Below are 17,920 nucleotides of genomic sequence, written 5' to 3' on the forward strand. Positions count from 1 at the left end.
CAGTTTTGTCTTTTACACAATACAGTTTTAGTTAAATGTATAATTTTTTTAAAACAACCACACATAAACCTGATGAATACATACATACTACTACTACATGTACATGAGTAGAATCACGGAGTATAAAGTCTGAGATTGTCACGATTGTTAAAATGGACGGACCAAGGCCCAGTGTGATTTGAGTTCCACATATTTATTTAAAGTGAAACTTCTCAACAAAACAATAAACAAGCAACGAAACGTGACTACGTGGTGCAACAAGCACAAACACAAACAATATCCCACAAATGCAGGTGGGAACAGGGACACCTTAAGTATGATCCCCAATTAGAGATAACGATAATCAGCTGCCTCTAATTGGGAACCACACTCAATCCCAAACATAGAAATACATCAACTAGAACACCCCCTAGTCACGCCCTGACCTACAACACCATAGAGAACCTCGAGGGCTCTCCATGGTCAGGGCATGACAGAGATTTATTTCCATTGTGGTCCTCTTACCAAGAACATGGAACAGCCAGTCACAGTTTGCTCCCTACTGACTTCCCAAAGTCTGGGACTTGGAAATATAACCGGAAGGGAATGGCAGCAGTTTAAAAAGTGCTCATGACCAATCGTGCTATTAAAAAAAAAAAAAAAAAATTGGTCACTGATAGTAACTTTTTTTTTGTACATAATGTTTCTGCCATCGTTTCCTATGACTGAAAAGAGCTTCTGGACATCAGAACAACGATCACTAACCTACATTTGGACGAGGACTTCAACTTCAAACTCGAAGAAGGAGTAGATGTCCCTATAGATGACGGCGTGCGGGATACCTGACGAGACTACGATGGAGGGTGGAGAAATCGCCTTTACCCTCTTCCGTTATATTGGCGAACGTGCAACCACTGGAGAATAAACTGGATGAGCTACCTCAATTACCTTGTACCCCTGCACATCGACTCGGTACTGGTACCCCGTGTATATAGCAACGTTATCGTTACTCGTTGTTTATTTGTTCCTTGTGTTATTATTTGTACTTTGTTACTTTTTTAAATATTTTTTTTATACTGTTTCTCTTCTTATCTCTACGTTGTTGGTAAGGGCTCATAAGTAATCGTTTCACTGGTAGTCTACACCTGTGGTTTACGAAGTATTTGACAAATACATTTTGGGTTAGCCATCTAGATTTGCTTTCAAACCTGAAACATAATATTTGAATGTTTCTATTTTCATGGTTAGAGAGGCAGTGAAACAGATTTGATCCTTAAGTCTACAAAACTCTGAGTTATAGCTCTGCCCCCGAGACTTTACATAGCAGTAGAGGATAATGTTGCCAGACTTGCCGTTCAAAACTAAATCACAAAACAAAAAAGGTTTTTCAGCTCGTTTGGTTGCCTGAGCAAGCGGGTCTAGTCGAAACATTATCAATTAAAAACCTACTTGTTACAGGGATGACATTGTATCTGTTGTGTGAGCTAACTGAGCCAGGATTTAATAAGAGTGGTTAGCGTTCCAGAATCCGACTGAGGTTACCTTCCAAATAGCTCCCTATCCCCTACATAGTGCACTAAATAGGGCTCTGGTCAATTGTGACGCACTATAGTTGGGAGATGATTGTGCCTCAGCCTGTCACTCGGCAGCTGGTAAATAGATTTACTACATAATTCACTTCTAAACCTCAACATGTCCCCTCGGGCCTGGGATCAAATATAATACCATTTTATTCGTCACGAGCTTCATAAACAACAGCTGTAGACTAACAGTGAAATACTTACTTACGGATCCTTTTCCAACAATTCAGAGATAAAGATAAAAAAATGTTTTTAAATAGTGACATGAGGAATAAATACAGTGAAGAACGAGTAAAAAAACATGGCTTTATACAGGAAGTACCAGGTAATAACATGGCTATATACAGGAAGTACCAGGTAATAACATGGCTATATACAGGAAGTACCAGGTAATAACATGGCTATATACAGGAAGTACCAGGTAATAACATGGCTATATACAGGAAGTACCAGGTAATAACACGGCTATATACAGGGAGTACCAGGTAATAACATGGCTATATACAGGGAGTACCAGGTAATAACATGGCTTTATACAGGACGTACCAGGTAATAACATGGCTATATACAGGAAGTACCAGGTAATAACATGGCTATATACAGGACGTACCAGGTAATAACATGGCTATATACAGGAAGTACCAGGTACTAACATGGCTATATACAGGAAGTACCAGGTAATAACATGGCTATATACAGGAAGTACCAGGTAATAACACGGCTATATACAGGGAGTACCAGGTAATTGTATGGTTATATACAGGGAGTACCAGGTAATAACATGGCTATATACAGGACGTACCAGGTAATAACATGGCCATGTACAGGAAGTACCAGGTAATAACATGGCTATATAAAGGGAGTACCAGGACTGAGTCAATGTGTAGGGGTACCAGGTAATAACATGGCTATATACATGGAGTACCAGTACTGAGTCAATGTGTAGGGGTACACGGTCATTGAGGTAGCTATGTACATATAGTATAGGTAGGGGTAAAGTGACTAGGCAACAGGGTAGATAATGGACAGTAACAGCAGTATACTGTAGGTAGGGGTAAAGGATAGATAATAGACAGTAACAGCAGTATACTGTAGGTAGGGGTAAAGGATAGATAATAGACAGTAACAGCAGTATACTGTAGGTAGGGGTAAAGGATAGATAATAGACAGTAACAGCAGTATACTGTAGGTAGGGGTAAAGGATAGATAATAGACAGTAACAGCAGTATTCTGTAGGTAGGGGTAAAGGATAGATAATAGACAGTAACAGCAGTATACTGTAGGTAGGGGTAAAGGATAGATAATAGACAGTAACAGCAGTATACTGTAGGTAGGGGTAAAGGATAGATAATAGACAGTAACAGCAGTATACTGTAGGTAGGGGTAAAGGATAGATAATAGACAGTAACAGCAGTATACTGTAGGTAGGGGTAAAGGATAGATAATAGACAGTAACAGCAGTATACTCTAGGTAGGGGTAAAGTGACTAGACAACAGGATAGATAATAGACAGTAACTGCAACGTGTGTGCAATGTGTGTGTTGGGGTGTCAGTGTAAGTATGTAATTGTGTGGGTAGAGAGTCCAGTGTGTGGGGGTAGAGAGTCCAGCGTGTGGGGGTAGAGAGTCCAGTGTGTGGGGGTAGAGTGTCCAGCGTGTGGGGGTAGAGTGTCCAGCGTGTGGGGGTAGAGTGTCCAGCGTGTGGGGGTAGAGAGTCCAGCGTGTGGGGGTAGAGAGTCCAGCGTGTGGGGGTAGAGAGTCCAGCGTGTGGGGGTAAGAGTGTCCAGCGTGTGGGGGTAAGAGTGTCCAGCGTGTGGGGGTAAGAGTGTCCAGCGTGTGGGGGTAAGAGTGTCCAGCGTGTGGGGGTAAGAGTGTCCAGCGTGTGGGGGTAAGAGTGTCCAGCGTGTGGGGGTAAGAGTGTCCAGCGTGTGGGGTAGAGAGTCAGTGCAGGCAGCCTGGTCTCATTGACTATACGTAACATGGTAATAGTAAATCCGGGACATTCAAATTAGAATGATATATTACGTTTGGTATGGTTCCATAAGACAGAAAGTTACTTAAAGCCTAACTTGAACGACCAGCAAAGGTTGCGTGTTTGAATCTCATCACGGACAACGTTAGCATTTTAGCAACTTTACAACTTTACTTAATAATATTTACTCATATTTATCTAGTTTGAAACTACTTAGCATGTTAGCTAAACCTTCCCCTAACCTTAAGCCTTTAACCTAACTCTGAACTTTAACCTCTAACCCATTAGCCAGCTAGCGTTAGCCATCTAGCAACCAAGTTAAAGTTAGCAACAACACATTTCAATTCGTAACGTTTTGCACGAAACGGTTGATGGGCAATCACAAATGGATACATACCATACGAAACGTAACATATCATACAGACTAATACGAAATGCTCTGAGACCAGGTTGGTGCAGGAGATTTAGTGCACAAAGTGTTTGGGTGTGTGTGTGTGTGTGTTGGGGTGTGTATTCTACACCTGCATTGCTTGCTGTTTGGGGTTTTAGGCTGAGTTTCTGTACAGCACTTTGAGACATCAGCTGATGTAAGAAGGGCTATATAAATAAATTTGATTTATTTTGATATGTGTGTGTTGGGGTGTGCGTTGGGGTGTGTGTGTGCGTTGGGGTGTGTGTGTGTGTTGGGGTGTGTGTGTGTGTGTGTGTGTTGGGGTGTGTATGTGTGCGTTGGGGTGTGGGTGTGTGTGTGTGTGTGTGTGTGTGTGTGTGTTGGGGTTCGGGTGTGTGTGTGTGTTGGGGTGTGTGTGTGTGTGTGTGTTGGGGTGTGTGTAGTGCACTACTATAGGCCCTGGTCAAAAGAAGTGCACTACCGTAAAACGCTGATTCTCAAATAGCCTCCTGTACCTTTTAATAGCCGGGCAACGACACATTTCTGCAAATTAACGCCGGGTTTCAAGTAAACACCGTGTCTAAATGAATTGCCTTAAAAAGGACCACAAATTATTCACAAGGTTTCATGTTTGATTAGTTACATTAAATAAATCAGTAATCACTCAAAACAATGACGGGAATTATCCACTTTTCTCGGCAGTAAGAAACTGTTAATTATTGACTGCTAACAGCTAAGAACTTCCCGCTAACTGGCAACAACTTCAAGAGTTACAGAACACAGAAATTGGCAGAGTGAAAAAAATAGCAGAAAATGCCCAGTCAGAGGAGAATAACTATTCTGTCAAGGATTATATACTGTATGTTTTATGAAATTCTGTAATTAAATAATGAACTATGCAAATGAGCGAAAGCTGTGTGCGTTATTAAATAAGTGTTTGTTGCGTTCAGTGATTTAATGTAAATAAACGCTGGGGATATTAATTTAAGTTTTACAGTATATAGGGATTAAGGGTGCCATTTGGGAGACTGGCTCAGCCCATTTTGAAAGGGTGTCACAGTGACGGCAGGCAGGCAGGCAGGCAGGCAGGCCCTCCCTCCCTCCCTCCCTCCCTCCCTCCCTCCCTCCCAGTTCCAGACCACTTGGAAACAGCCAATGTAAATTTCATCACAGCGTGTCTTTGTGTCAGAGAAATAGATCCAAAGACAGGATTGTAAGCAAAGCAAACTTAAGTGATTGACTCATCTCTTGAAGCTGAGTACAGGGTAAACAAACAGCTTAGCGTACCCTAGACCTCCATGTACTGTTCTCTACTATAAGTAAAGTACACTCACTGTTCTTTATGTTCCCGATTTAAAACCTCTCTCTCAACTGAGGCCTGGCCATCATCAACCACTGAACGCTATACTTTAATCATGTTTATAAAGCATTGTACCTTTCGCAATGTTTCGCAGTTGGATCTGTAAAAACGAGACAACATACGACTCGAGATTCCTCCAAGCCTTTTATGGAACAGCTAGGACGACTAATCGGTGAACTTTCAGGCAGAAGAGGAGAAAATAGCTCCAGTTTCTAATTGAAAACATTTTGACTGCTACTCCAGGTTTCCATTTTTCGTCTGTGACTTAGTGTCTTCAGATGTATCTCAGCCAACCAGCTGGTTACTTTTTTTTTACCAGGGCCCAAGGTTCAAGGGTAATGCACTATGTTGGTAGCAGTGTCTTCAGATGCATCTCAGCCAACCAGCGGGTTACGTCTGTGACTTAGTGTCTTCAGATGTATCTCAGCCAACCAGCTAGTTTCGTCTGTGACTTAGTGTCTTCAGATGTATCTCAGCCAACCAGCTGGTTACGTCTCTGACTTAGTGTCTTCAGATGTATCTCAGCCAACCAGCTGGTTTCGTCTGTGACTTAGTGTCTTCAGATGTATCTCAGCCAACCAGCTGGTTTCGTCTGTGACTTAGTGTCTTCAGATGTATCTCAGCCAACCAGCTGGTTACGTCTGTGACTTAGTGTCTTCAGATGTATCTCAGCCAACCAGCTGGTTACGTCTGTGACTTAGTGTCTTCAGATGTATCTCAGCCAACCAGCTGGTTACGTCTGTGACTTAGTGTCTTCAGATGTATCTCAGCCAACCGGCTGGTTACGTCTGTGACTTAGTGTCTTCAGATGTATCTCAGCCAACCGGCTGGTTACGTCTGTGACTTAGTGTCTTCAGATGTATCTCAGCCAACCGGCTGGTTACGTCTGTGACTTAGTGTCTTCAGATGTATCTCAGCCAACCGGCGGGTTACGTCTGTGACTTAGTGTCTTCAGATGTATCTCAGCCTACCGGCTGGTTACGTCTGTGACTTAGTGTCTTCAGATGTATCTCAGCCAACCGGCGGGTTACGTCTGTGACTTAGTGTCTTCAGATGTATCTCAGCCAACCGGCTGGTTACGTCTGTGACTTAGTGTCTTCAGATGTATCTCAGCCAACCAGCTGGTTACGTCTGTGACTTAGTGTCTTCAGATGTATCTCAGCCAACCGGCTGGTTACGTCTGTGACTTAGTGTCTTCAGATGTATCTCAGCCAACCAGCTGGTTACGTCTGTGACTTAGTGTCTTCAGATGTATCTCAGCCAACCTGCTGGTTACGTCTGTGACTTAGTGTCTTCAGATGTATCTCAGCCAACCAGCTGGTTACGTCTGTGACTTAGTGTCTTCAGATGTATCTCAGCCAACCAGCTGGTTACGTCTGTGACTTAGTGTCTTCAGATGTATCTCAGCCAACCAGCTGGTTACGTCTGTGACTTAGTGTCTTCAGATGTATCTCAGCCAACCAGCTGGTTACGTCTGTGACTTAGTGTCTTCAGATGTATCTCAGCCAACCAGCTGCTTACGTCTGTGACTTAGTGTCTTCAGATGTATCTCAGCCAACCAGCTGGTTACGTCTGTGACTTATCGTCTTCAGATGTATCTCAGCCAACCAGCTGGTTACGTCTGTGACTTAGTGTCTTCAGATGTATCTCAGCCAACCGGCTGGTTACGTCTGTGACTTAGTGTCTTCAGATGTATCTCAGCCAACCGGCTGGTTACGTCTGTGACTTAGTGTCTTCAGATGTATCTCAGCCAACCGGCTGGTTACGTCTGTGACTTAGTGTCTTCAGATGTATCTCAGCCAACCAGCTAGTTTCGTCTGTGACTTAGTGTCTTCAGATGTATCTCAGCCAACCAGCTGGTTACGTCTCTGACTTAGTGTCTTCAGATGTATCTCAGCCAACCAGCTGGTTTCGTCTGTGACTTAGTGTCTTCAGATGTATCTCAGCCAACCAGCTGGTTTCGTCTGTGACTTAGTGTCTTCAGATGTATCTCAGCCAACCAGCTGGTTACGTCTGTGACTTAGTGTCTTCAGATGTATCTCAGCCAACCAGCTGGTTACGTCTGTGACTTAGTGTCTTCAGATGTATCTCAGCCAACCAGCTGGTTACGTCTGTGACTTAGTGTCTTCAGATGTATCTCAGCCAACCGGCTGGTTACGTCTGTGACTTAGTGTCTTCAGATGTATCTCAGCCAACCGGCTGGTTACGTCTGTGACTTAGTGTCTTCAGATGTATCTCAGCCAACCGGCGGGTTACGTCTGTGACTTAGTGTCTTCAGATGTATCTCAGCCTACCGGCTGGTTACGTCTGTGACTTAGTGTCTTCAGATGTATCTCAGCCAACCGGCGGGTTACGTCTGTGACTTAGTGTCTTCAGATGTATCTCAGCCAACCGGCTGGTTACGTCTGTGACTTAGTGTCTTCAGATGTATCTCAGCCAACCGGCTGGTTACGTCTCTGACTTAGTGTCTTCAGATGTATCTCAGCCAACCGGCTGGTTACGTCTGTGACTTAGTGTCTTCAGATGTATCTCAGCCAACCGGCTGGTTACGTCTGTGACTTAGTGTCTTCAGATGTATCTCAGCCAACCAGCTGGTTACGTCTGTGACTTAGTGTCTTCAGATGTATCTCAGCCAACCGGCTGGTTACGTCTGTGACTTAGTGTCTTCAGATGTATCTCAGCCAACCGGCTGGTTACGTCTGTGACTTAGTGTCTTCAGAGTTATCTCAGCCAACCAGCTAGTTTCGTCTGTGACTTAGTGTCTTCAGATGTATCTCAGCCAACCAGCTGGTTACGTCTCTGACTTAGTGTCTTCAGATGTATCTCAGCCAACCAGCTGGTTTCGTCTGTGACTTAGTGTCTTCAGATGTATCTCAGCCAACCAGCTGGTTTCGTCTGTGACTTAGTGTCTTCAGATGTATCTCAGCCAACCAGCTGGTTACGTCTGTGACTTAGTGTCTTCAGATGTATCTCAGCCAACCAGCTGGTTACGTCTGTGACTTAGTGTCTTCAGATGTATCTCAGCCAACCAGCTGGTTACGTCTGTGACTTAGTGTCTTCAGATGTATCTCAGCCAACCGGCTGGTTACGTCTGTGACTTAGTGTCTTCAGATGTATCTCAGCCAACCGGCTGGTTACGTCTGTGACTTAGTGTCTTCAGATGTATCTCAGCCAACCGGCGGGTTACGTCTGTGACTTAGTGTCTTCAGATGTATCTCAGCCTACCGGCTGGTTACGTCTGTGACTTAGTGTCTTCAGATGTATCTCAGCCAACCGGCGGGTTACGTCTGTGACTTAGTGTCTTCAGATGTATCTCAGCCAACCGGCTGGTTACGTCTGTGACTTAGTGTCTTCAGATGTATCTCAGCCAACCGGCTGGTTACGTCTCTGACTTAGTGTCTTCAGATGTATCTCAGCCAACCGGCTGGTTACGTCTGTGACTTAGTGTCTTCAGATGTATCTCAGCCAACCGGCTGGTTACGTCTGTGACTTAGTGTCTTCAGATGTATCTCAGCCAACCAGCTGGTTACGTCTGTGACTTAGTGTCTTCAGATGTATCTCAGCCAACCTGCTGGTTACGTCTGTGACTTAGTGTCTTCAGATGTATCTCAGCCAACCATCTGGTTACGTCTGTGACTTAGTGTCTTCAGATGTATCTCAGCCAACCAGCTGGTTACGTCTGTGACTTAGTGTCTTCAGATGTATCTCAGCCAACCAGCTGGTTACGTCTGTGACTTAGTGTCTTCAGATGTATCTCAGCCAACCAGCTGGTTACGTCTGTGACTTAGTGTCTTCAGATGTATCTCAGCCAACCAGCTGGTTACGTCTGTGACTTAGTGTCTTCAGATGTATCTCAGCCAACCAGCTGGTTACGTCTGTGACTTATCGTCTTCAGATGTATCTCAGCCAACCAGCTGGTTACGTCTGTGACTTAGTGTCTTCAGATGTATCTCAGCCAACCGGCTGGTTACGTCTGTGACTTAGTGTCTTCAGATGTATCTCAGCCAACCGGCTGGTTACGTCTGTGACTTAGTGTCTTCAGATGTATCTCAGCCAACCGGCTGGTTACGTCTGTGACTTAGTGTCTTCAGATGTATCTCAGCCAACCGGCTGGTTACGTCTGTGACTTAGTGTCTTCAGATGTATCTCAGCCAACCGGCGGGTTACGTCTGTGACTTAGTGTCTTCAGATGTATCTCAGCCAACCAGCTGGTTACGTCTGTGACTTAGTGTCTTCAGATGTATCTCAGCCAACCAGCTGGTTACGTCTGTGACTTAGTGTCTTCAGATGTATCTCAGCCAACCAGCTGGTTACGTCTGTGACTTAGTGTCTTCAGATGTATCTCAGCCAACCAGCTGGTTACGTCTGTGACTTAGTGTCTTCAGATGTATCTCAGCCAACCAGCTGGTTACGTCTGTGACTTAGTGTCTTCAGATGTATCTCAGCCAACCAGCTGGTTACGTCTGTGACTTAGTGTCTTCAGATGTATCTCAGCCAACCAGCTGGTTACGTCTGTGACTTAGTGTCTTCAGATGTATCTCAGCCAACCAGCTGGTTACGTCTGTGACTTATCGTCTTCAGATGTATCTCAGCCAACCAGCTGGTTACGTCTGTGACTTAGTGTCTTCAGATGTATCTCAGCCAACCGGCTGGTTACGTCTGTGACTTAGTGTCTTCAGATGTATCTCAGCCAACCGGCTGGTTACGTCTGTGACTTAGTGTCTTCAGATGTATCTCAGCCAACCAGCTGGTTACGTCTGTGACTTAGTGTCTTCAGATGTATCTCAGCCAACCAGCTGGTTACGTCTGTGACTTATCGTCTTCAGATGTATCTCAGCCAACCAGCTGGTTTGAACTGTTGTATGCTACAGTGCTCTGAGTGTCGTCTCAGTCAGGAGCTGATGATGGAAACTCACTGACACTGAAAAACATAATCCTCTTTTTTTTTTTACTCTAAGTGCATCTCAAATGGTCCCTTATTCACTAGATAGTCCACAACTTTTTACCAGGGCCCAAGGGTCAAGGGTAATGCACTATGTTGGTAGCAGGGTGCCATTTGGGACACAGACAATAACGTTATTGATTGTTGTTACTTTAGTTCCTTTCTGGGGGAAAAGTCACACCTTCTTTTAGACTGGGTCTGGACTAGACAGCTGAGGTGGGATGTGTTGCTATAATAAAGGCTGTCCATTTTTTTTCTCTCTCTCTCTCTCTGTCTCTCTCTCTGTCTCTCTCTCTGTCTCTCTGTCTCTCTGTCTCTCTCTCTGTCTCTGTCTCTCTCTCTCCTGTCTTTCTCTCTCTGTCTCTCTTTCTAACGTATTGTGTCTCTCTCTCTCTCCTGTCTCTCTCTCTCCTGTCTTTCTAACGTACAGTATTGTGTGTCTCTCTCTCTCCTGTCTCTCTCTCTCTCCTCTCTAACGTATTGTGTCTCTCTCCTGTCTCTCTCTCTCCTCTCTTTCTAACGTATTGTGTGTCTCTCTCTCTCCTGTCTCTCTCCTCTCTCCCTAACGTATTGTGTGTCTCTCTCTCTCCTGTCTCTCTCCTCTCTCCCTAACGTATTGTGTCTCTCTCTAGCTGTTTGTGCTGTGTCATGGCCTGCTGCAGCTCACCCAGCTGCTCTACAGTTCCTACTTTAAGAGCACCATCACCACCATCGAGAGACGCTTTGGCCTCAGTAGTGTCTCCTCTGGCACCATCTCCTCTCTGCACGAGGTACGAGCCAACCAGTAACCACGACACAGTAAACTCCAGTTAGATTCATCTCAGGGTTAAAGAGTAGAAATGCATAAGCACTGGATGGTGTTGTGATATGACTCGTTATATTACTATTATCTGAGTATGCCACCTGCTTTTGTTGAAGCACTGTCCCGAGGCTTGTTCCTAGATAACAAGTAGCCATTCACTGAGTGTGTTTTGGTACTGTATCCTCCTGGTCATAAGGTCTCTGACACACTCTCTCTCCCTCCCCCTTCTCTCTCTCTCTCTCCCTCCCCCTTCTCTCTCTCTCTCTCCCTCCCCCTTCTCTCTCTCTCTCTCCCTCCCCCTTCTCTCTCTCTCTCCCTCTCTCTCCCCCTTCTCTCTCTCTCTCCCTCCCCCTTCTCTCTCTCTCTCTCTCTCTCTCTCCCTCCCCCTTCTCTCTCTATCTCTCCCTCCCCCTTCTCTCTATCTCTCTCCCTCCCCTTCTCCCCCTCTCCCTCCCCCTTCTCTCTCTCTCCATCCCCCTTTTCTCTCCCTCTCTCTCCATCCCCCTTTTCTCTCCCTCTCTCCCTCCCCCTTATCCCTCCCTCTCTCTGCCCCCCTTCTCTCTCCCTCTCTCTGCCCCCCTTCTCTCTCACTCTCTCCCTCCCCCGTCTCTCTCTCTCTCCCTTCTCTCTCTCTGCCCCCCTCTCTCTCTCTCTCTACCTCCCCCTTCTCTCCCTCCCCCTTCTCTCTCTCTCTCCCTCCCCCTTCTCTCCCTCCCCCGTCTCTCTCTCTCTCCCTCCCCCCTTCTCCCACCCTCTCTCTGCCCCCCCTTCTCTCTCTCCCTCCCCCTTCTCTCTCTCTCTCTCTCTCTCTCTCCCCTTCTCTCTCTCCCTCCCCCTTCTCTCTCTCTTTCTCTCTCCCTCCCCCTTCTCTCCCTCCCCCTTCTCTCCCTCCCCCTTCTCTCCCTCCCCCTTCTTGCTCTCTCTCCCTCCCCCTTCTCTCTCTCTCCCGCCCCCTTCTCCCCCTCTCTCTCCCTCCCCCTTCTCTCCCTTCTCTCTCTCTCCCTCCCCCTTCTCCATCTCTCCCTCCCCCTTCTCTCCCTCCCCCTTCTCGCTCTCTCTCCCTCCCCCTTCTCTCTCTCTCCCTCCCCCTTCTCCCCCTCTCTCTCCCTCCCCCTTCTCTCCCTCCCCCTTCTCGCTCTCTCTCCCTCCCCCTTCTCTCTCTCTCCCTCCCCCTTCTCTCCCTCCCCCTTCTCTCCCTCCCCCTTCTCTCTCTCTCCCTCCCCCTTCTCTCCCTCCCCCTTCTCTCCCTCCCCCTTCTCTCTCTCTCTCTCTCTCCCTCCCCCCTTCTCCCACCCTCTCTCTGCCCCCCCCCCCCCTTCTCTCACTCTCTGTCCCTCCCTCCCTCTAGGTGGGGAACACAATTCTGATAGTGTTTGTGAGTTACCTGGGCAGCAGGGTCCATCGGCCTCGTCTCATTGGACTGGGTGGTCTGCTGATGTCCATCAGTGCTCTGATCCTGGCCCTACCTCACTTCCTGTCCCAGCCCTATAACTACGACTCTGTCATACATGGTAAGATCTTGGGATGAAATATATCTCTGTTACAGCGACAATACTCTGCAATACCAAGGATACACCTCTGACTGAGTATGGGTAGATTACATGGGCCGGTTTCCATCACACAGAATATTTGTTAGTCCGGGACTAGGCTATTACTGTGTCCGAGAAACTGGTCCCGTTTAAAACCTAGTGTTTGGCAATGCAAGTATCATCCACAGTCAGTCTTTATCAATCAGCAGTCCCAGTGTGTTGGACCTGGTTCCACCTGTCATCGAGTGGATGGATTTAGAGTGGATGGATTTAGAGTGGATGGATTTAGAGTGGATGGATTTAGAGTGGATGGATTTAGAGTGGATGGATTTAGAGTGGATGGACGGATGAATTTAGAGCGGATGGATGAATTTAGAGTGGTGGATTGTGGGAGCCAGGCTGGCTTGCAGGTGCTCTCTAGATGAACCTGCATAACTCAGATGGAAAATGTCTGAGCGCTCCAGGAAAGCCAAGAAGATGAGGACCGTCTCCCAGACAGTTGGTTTAGAGTGGTGGATTGTGGGAGCCAGGCTGGACAGTTGGTTTAACTGAGAGCTCTGTTCACTCTCCTCCTCTCTCCGCTCACACACACGTACACGTACACACAACACCATACCACACACATACACAACACCATACCACACACACACACACCATACCACACACACACACACACACACACACACACACACACACACACACACACACACACACACACACACACACACACACACACACACACACACACACACACACACACACACACACACACACACACACAAAAACACCATGCCACACACACCAGTAGGCTGGCTGATCTCCTCATTGTACCACTGAAGGGTCACATGAAACTCCAGGAACATGAACTTAACTGTGTGTGTTGTCCCCAGGCCTGTAACTAACTGTGTGTGTTGTCCCCAGGCCTGTAACTAACTGTGTGTGTAGTCCCCAGGCCTGTAACTAACTGTGTGTGTAGTCCCCAGGCCTGTAACTAACTGTGTGTGTAGTCCCCAGGCCTGTAACTAACTGTGTGTGTGTGTGTGTGTGTGTGTGTGTGTGTGTGTGTGTGTGTGTGTGTGTGTGTGTGTGTGTGTGTGTGTGTGTGTGTGTGTGTGTGTGTGTGTGTGTGTGTGAATGTGGGTGCTTTCTCCAGATCGCCAAGACCTGTGTTCCCTCCAGGGTACCTCCAACACGACAGAGGCCTGTGGGAAGACAGAGATCAAGCGTATAGCAGACACTAACAACTTGTGGATGCTCATGGCTATAGCTCAGCTGCTGTTCGGGGTGGGATCTGTTCCCATACAACCCTTTGGTATCTCTTATGTGGATGACTTTGCCGGACGAGGCAACTCCCCCCTCTACATAGGTAAGAGGCCTGTAGCTCACTGACACACTAGTCGCTCTACATAGGTAAGAGGCCTGTAGCTCACTGACACACCAGTCCCTCTACATAGGTAAGAGGCCTGTAGCCCACTGACACACTAGTCCCTCTACATAGGTAAGAGGCCTGTAGCTCACTGACACACTAGTCCCTCTACATAGGTAAGAGGCCTGTAGCTCACTGACACACTAGACCCTCTACATAGGTAAGAGGCCTGTAGCTCACTGACACACCAGTCCCTCTACATAGGTAAGAGGCCTGTAGCTCACTGACACACTAGTCCCTCTACATAGGTAAGAGGCCTGTAGCTTACTGACACACTAGTCCCTGTACATAGGTAAGAGGCCTGTAGCTTACTGACACACTAGTCCCTGTACATAGGTAAGAGGCCTGTAGCTCACTGACACACTAGTCCCTCTACATAGGTAAGAGGCCTGTAGCTCACTGACACACTAGACCCTCTACATAGGTAAGAGGCTTGTAGATAACTCGAACACTAGTCCCTCTACATAGGTAAGAGGCCTGTAGCTAACTCGAACACTAGTATAATAATAAATATCAGACACAATGACAGTTGCATACCAGCCTGCATCCCACTTGTCTCTGAAGCTAAGCAGGGTTGGTCCTGGTCAGACCCTGGATGGGAGACCAGATGCTGCTGGAAGTGGTGTTGGAGGGCCAGTAGGAGGAAACACTTTCCTCTGGTCTATAAAAAATGCCCCACGGCAATGATTGGGGACATTGCCCTGTGTAGTGCCACCTTTCGGATGGGACGTTAAACGGGTGTCCTGACTCTCTGAGGTCATTAAAGATCCCATGGCACTTATCGTAAGAGTAGGGGTGTTAACCCCGGTGTCCTGGCTAAATTCCCAATCTGGCCCTCAAACCATCACGGTCACCTAATAATCCCCAGTTTACAATTGGCACATTCATCCCCTGTAACTATTTCCCAGGTCGTTGCTGTAAATGAGAATGCATTCTCAGTCAACTTCCCTTGTAAAATACCTTGACTGTCTCTTTTCGCCTCAGCCATCCTGTTTGCTGTGTCTGTGTTTGGACCTGCCTTCGGCTTTCTGCTGGGCTCCGTCATGCTGAGGATCTATGTGGATGTGGACAGAACCGGCTCAGGTAGGTACTGGGTTTTACACGGTGGACAGAACTGGTTCCGGTAGATACTGGGTTTGGCTCGTTACATTGGTGGCAGAGGTTGTGTGGCTGGTTTAGAGGCTGGGATTGCATAGCTTGGGCTCATATTTAAAAGCTGTCATCGATCTGTCTCTGTCTCTGTGTCTGCCTTGGTCTCTCTCTTACGATCTCCTGTCTGTCTGTCTGTCTGTCTGTCTGTCTGTCTGTCTGTCTGTCTGTCTGTCTGTCTGTCTGTCTGTCTGTCTGTCTGTCTGTCTGTCTGTCTGTCTGTCTGTCTGTCTGTCTGTCTGTCTCTGTTCTCTGTGTCTCTCTCTCTGTGTCCTCCTCTCTCTGTGTCCTCCTCTCTCTCTCCACACCCTCCCACTAACTTTCCTCTCTCCCTCCAGTCACCAACGCTGAGCTGGCCCCTACAGACCCTCCTCTCTAACCTTCCTCTCTCCCTCCAGTCACCAACGCTGAGCTGGCCCCTACAGACCCTCGCTGGGTGGGTGCGTGGTGGATAGGCCTCCTCATCTCCTCTGCCAGCCTAGCCCTGACCTCCGCCCCATACTTCTTCTTTCCTCGCAGCATGCCGCTGGAAGACGAGGTAACACTCCGTCTCTAAAGTTCTGTCCCAAAATGCACCCTACTCCCTATATAGTGAACGACCTTTGACCAGGGGTCCTATTCCCTATATAGTGAACAACCTTTGACCAGGGGTCCAATCCCCTATATAGTGAACGACCTTTGACCAGGGGTCCTATTTCCTATATAGTGAATGACCTTTGACCAGGGGTCCTATTCCCTATATAGTGAACGACCTTTGACCAGGGATCCTATTCCCTATATAGTGAACGACCTTTGACCAGGGGCCCTATTCCCTATACAGTCAACGACCTTTGACCAGGGGCCCTATTCCCTATATAGTGAACGACCTTTGACCGGGGGCCCTATTCCCTATATAGTGAACGACCTTTGACCGGGGGCCCTATTCCCTATATAGTGAACGACCTTTGACCAGGGGCCCTATTCCCTATATGGTGAACGACCTTTGACCAGGGGTCCTATTCCCTATATAGTGAACGACCTTTGACCAGGGGCCCTATTCCCTATATAGTGAACGACCTTTGACCAGGGGTCCTATTCCCTATATAGTGAACGACCTTTGACCAGGGGTCCTATTCCCTATATAGTGAACGACCTTTGACCAGGGGCCCTATTCCCTATACAGTGAACGACCTTTGACCAGAGGTCCTATTCCCTATATAGTGCACTACTGTTGACCAGGGGTCCTATTCCCTATATAGTGAACGACCTTTGACCGGGTGATGAATTTAGGATGCAGCCATAAATGCTTATAATTTGCTTATGAATGTGTCATAAAGTCTGTCTGTTGGTACGCGTCAAACAAGGTGTTACTAGAATTCCCTAGTAAAAAATAAATAACATTCCCCAAACCAAGGAGCAAGCAGTGCGATGTTAGTTTACTTAATAATTCCCCTTCTCACAATACTGTCTTCCTCAGGTTGTAAGGCCAGGGCCCAGACACTAATATAATATCTATTGTCGTGTGTCATTATACTGAATGACTTGAAATACCTACAGCTTAAAAGGAAATATTTTCTGGGTAAATTATTCTCAGGTTTTACTGACCTCTTCTGGTATGGAGCCAGTAGTGCAAGTGATTATGTTACTGTAGACCTATAACACAAAGCGGGGCCTAGACTAGTGTTCTGTCCAGGGGGTGTACTGGTACATCAAGCTGCCTCACTACAGAAACAGGAGATGGACTACAGTCATGGCCAAAAGTTTTGAGAATGACACAAATATTAGTTTTCACAAAGTCTGCTGCCTCAGTTTGTATGATGGCAAATTGTATATACTCCAGAATGTTATTTATGAGTGATCAGATTAATTGCAAAGTCCCTCTTTTCCATGACAATGAACTGAATCCCCCAAAAACATTTCCACTGCATTTCAGGCCTTCCACAAAAGGACCAGCTGACATCATGTCAGTGATTCTCTTGTTAACACAGGTTTGAGTGTTGACATGGACAAAGCTGGAGATCACTCTGTCATGCTGGTTGAGTTCGAATAACAGACTGGAAGCTTCAAAAGGAGGGTGGTGCTTTGATCATTGTTCTTCCTCTGTCAACCATGGTTACCTGCAAGGAAACATGTGCCGTCATCATTGCTTTGCACAAAAAGGGCTTCACAGGCAAGGATATTGCTGCCAGTATGATTGCACCTAAATCAACCATTTATCGGATCAAAATCAAATCAAATCCAAATCAAATCAAATTTTATTAGTCACATACACATGGTTAGCAGATGTTAATGCGAGTGTAGCGAAATGCTTGTGCTTCTAGTTCCGACAATGCAGTAATAACCAACAGTAATCTAACCTAACAATTCCACACTACTACCTTACACACACACACAAGTGTAAGGGATAAAGAATATGTACATAAAGATATATGGATGAGTGGTGGTACAGAACGGCATGGCAGATGCAGTAGATGGTATAGAGTACGGTATATACATATGAGATGAGTACTGTAGGGTATGTAAACATAAAGTGGCATAGTTTAAAGTGGCTAGTGGTACATGTATTGCATAAAGATGGCAAGATGCAGTAGATGATATAGAGTACAGTATATATACATATGAGATGGGTAATGTAGGGTATGTAAACATTGTATTAAGTGGCATTGCTTAAAGTGGCTAGTGGTACATTTTTACATAATTTCCATCAATTCCCATTTTTAAAGTGGCTGGAGTTGAGTCAGTATGTTGGCAGCGGCCGCTAAATGTTAGTGGTGGCTGTTTAACAGTCTGATGGCCTTGAGATAGAAGCTGT

The 17,920-nt window shown here is 46.5% G+C and overlaps 1 protein-coding gene across 1 annotated transcript in view; it reads left to right on the forward strand.

The window, feature by feature from the left end:
• The window catches only part of LOC139541668 (solute carrier organic anion transporter family member 2A1-like), a 61,336-nt gene that overhangs the window by 23,644 nt on the left and 19,772 nt on the right, over positions 1-17,920 (forward strand). Inside the window, exons 2-6 of the mRNA XM_071346585.1 lie at positions 10,856-10,993; positions 12,374-12,536; positions 13,708-13,920; positions 14,965-15,063; positions 15,528-15,667. Coding sequence (XP_071202686.1) covers positions 10,856-10,993; positions 12,374-12,536; positions 13,708-13,920; positions 14,965-15,063; positions 15,528-15,667 — 753 coding nt within the window. The remainder of the gene's footprint in view (positions 1-10,855; positions 10,994-12,373; positions 12,537-13,707; positions 13,921-14,964; positions 15,064-15,527; positions 15,668-17,920) is intronic.

Source organism: Salvelinus alpinus, chromosome 16, assembly GCF_045679555.1.
Source record: "Salvelinus alpinus chromosome 16, SLU_Salpinus.1, whole genome shotgun sequence".
Lineage (NCBI taxonomy): Eukaryota > Metazoa > Chordata > Actinopteri > Salmoniformes > Salmonidae > Salvelinus > Salvelinus alpinus.